Here is a 2,868-nt window from a genome sequence, read left to right on the forward strand (position 1 = left end):
TGTCTGAGATGTAGTAGAGGGAGACTAAGGGTAAGGAAAAAAAATCCTGAAGGCTAAATAAGACAGTGGTGATGGGAACATTATTAGTAACTATTATATATCAGGCAGAGAGCTTTATATGCATTATTTCATTTATGCTTCACAAGAACTCTTGAAATAAGTACTGTATCATTCCTAACTTATAGGTAAGGATACAGATGTATAGAGTTTAAACAACTTGCCCAAGTCCATACAGGCATTTTACTCCAAAACCAGGAGGACTCCTACCACACTGCCTGAATGTTGGAGACATTTTTAAAGAATTAATGAAATCAGTGAAAGAACTTAAGGCTTCCTGACAAGAGAGGAAAAAGAGGGATCATGTTCTGTAAACTTAAAAATAATCACCATTTATTGAGCACCAATTATGTGCCAAGCCCTTAAGTGTGTTAGATGTTTTATATACTTTATCAATTATCAGTTTGGCAGGGCAACCCAGTATGATTCCCATTTTACAAATGTGAAACGTGAAGCTTGGCAGAAGTTGAAAGTAGTTACCACTCAAAGTCTGCTGAATGCCAGGTCAATGAACAGCCATTGCTAGGATTAAAATTCAGGTTGCTCATTCCAGAACACCACCCTTCTTTCCTCACCACTGGGTGCAGAGGCCTGACAGAATGCACACTGAAGAGACAGGAAAGGGACCCTGCCATACTCTGCATAATCTTTAAACATGGAATCTGTGGGTGGTTCTGAGCCACAAAAGGATGTCTACAGTTGATGAAAATGGTGGTGGTGGGAAGAGTGAATGTTTTTGAGTATCTGTTAATGTCTTCTAACTTGTACGGCCTCTGGAAAGTTACTTGAATTCTATGCCTCAGAATCCCCTGTAAAATGGAGATAGCATTCACTTCAAACGATTGTTGTGGGCCAGTGGTGCAGAGAACCTAGCATACACCATTTGAATTTAAAATACTTCTATTCTGACAAACAAATATTAAGGGCACACAGTCCTAGGTAACATTTGAGTTAAAGTCTTATACAAATTCCTATCTCTGTTCTGCCCCTATTCATCTCTGTCACTTCTTTACACTTAACTCAAATATTTGTGGGCTTGAAACAAATTACCACAACAAGTTAACCAAAAAAAACACCAGAAGACTTAAAATGCCATTCTTGCTGCTCTCTTTTAATGAAAAACCCTAAACCCTAAGCAGGCATACCCACTTGGATGTTACTTAACAATCAGTAAGGAAAAGTTACTGAAGCAGTAAACTTAAGCGATGTTGTAAAGTTCTGCTGACCAACATGGACTGTTCCCCTTAGGACCACGATTACAGCTGGAGTCAGAGAAAATACTTATATCAGGTCCTTCGGGTATGGGTATCCTGTAGAAAATCAGACAAAAAACAAAATTCAATTATTCTCTTTAGTCCGTGCATAAACACTGCAATTAAATCCCTTCCTTGTATTTTTAGGAAGATGTTTTCTGCGTTTCCTAGCCCCGTCTACCCAACTACAAATTTCCAAAATATAATTTTACACTATTCCAACCGCAGCCGGGAGAGAAGCTGGGAGTTTAGGGGGCCCACCCGGCTAATGACTTGGCTACAGGGTAGCCTCAGAAGGGGGCGACTGTGCCGGGTCGAGTCGCAGGGGACGGATCGGAGCGCCGCCCGGGCGATCGCACGGCTCCCCGGGGCCCGGGCCACTGGCTGCCTGCACGCACCGGCGCTCAGGTGAGACGGGTGCGCGGCCGGGGCTGCAGCTGGCGCTGGCGACGCTTGCGCTGGCTGTTCAGGAGCTTCTGCGCGATCTTGCGCTCGTGGCCGCCGGGCACCAGCCAGTTGGTGCGCAGTTCTCGCTCGCGCCGCGTCCGGCCCTTGATGCGACCGGCCCCGCAGGCTGGGAAGTCGCGAAAGTAGTAGTAATCCGGACAGTCATAGAACTCCTCCTCGGAGCCCACCGGGGGCCACACGTCGGGTGGCGGTGGCTGCGCTCGAGGCTGGACAGTGGGAGCGGCCGGCTCCATCGCGCCGGGTCGCCCGCCCGGGCGGGTGCGCGCGTTTCTGGAGGGCCACGCCCCGCGCTTCGATTGGCGTCGCCGGAGAGGGGGTGGAGCCTAGGGATGACGTCACAGAGCTGGGATGCTCCCTGGCGTGAGGCCTCTGCGCTGCACGCAGTCCGGGTAACCATGACCTTTTTCTCCATCCAGTTTTGTGCACCCCCAGTGGGAGAGGGGCGGAGGAGGCAATGGCACCCCACTCCAGTACTCTTGCCTGGAAAATTCCATGGACGGAGGAGCCTGGAAGGATGCAGTCCATGGGATCGCTGAGGGTCGGACACGACTGAGCGACTTCACTTTCACTTTTCACTTTCATGCATTGGAGAAGGAAATGGCAACCCACTCCAGTGTTCTTGCCTAGAGAATCCCAGGGATGGCGGAGCCTGGTGGGCTGCCGTCTATGGGGTCGCACAGAGTCGGACATGACTGAAGTGACTTAGCAGCAGTAGCAGTGGGAGACGGGCATTTGGCAAATCCGATCGAAGACCCGTTTATGTCGGTCAAAAGTGGGAAATTAGCCAATTATCAATAGTGAGGGGCTGTGCATTCGTCGGGGTGATCAACAGTGAGCATTTTGTCAGGTTATTTGATGACATGAGTTAAGTGCTCAGTAATGATGATGGTTTGATAGCTAAACCATGGACTGTAGCCTGCCAGGCTTCTCTGTCCATGGGATTTTCCAGGCAAGAATACTGGAGTGGGTTGCAGTTTCCTTCAGGGGATCTTCCCAACCCAGGAATCGAACTCGGGTCTCCTGAATTGCAGGCAGATTCTTTACCAACTGAGGTACAAGGGAAGCTTTGCGCAGTAATAATGCAAAATGA

At 48.7% G+C, this 2,868-nt stretch overlaps 1 protein-coding gene across 1 annotated transcript; it reads right to left on the reverse strand.

The window, feature by feature from the left end:
• Positions 1–1,147: 1,147 nt before the first annotated feature.
• Positions 1,148–2,050, reverse strand: NUPR2 (nuclear protein 2, transcriptional regulator). Its single transcript, NM_001040574.1, is given in 2 exon segments — positions 1,148–1,367; positions 1,709–2,050. A coding segment is annotated over 1 exon segment (297 nt). The 5' UTR covers positions 2,012–2,050; the 3' UTR covers positions 1,148–1,367; positions 1,709–1,714.
• Positions 2,051–2,868: the final 818 nt, after the last annotated feature.

Source organism: Bos taurus, chromosome 25, assembly GCF_002263795.3.
Source record: "Bos taurus isolate L1 Dominette 01449 registration number 42190680 breed Hereford chromosome 25, ARS-UCD2.0, whole genome shotgun sequence".
NCBI lineage: Eukaryota > Metazoa > Chordata > Mammalia > Artiodactyla > Bovidae > Bos > Bos taurus.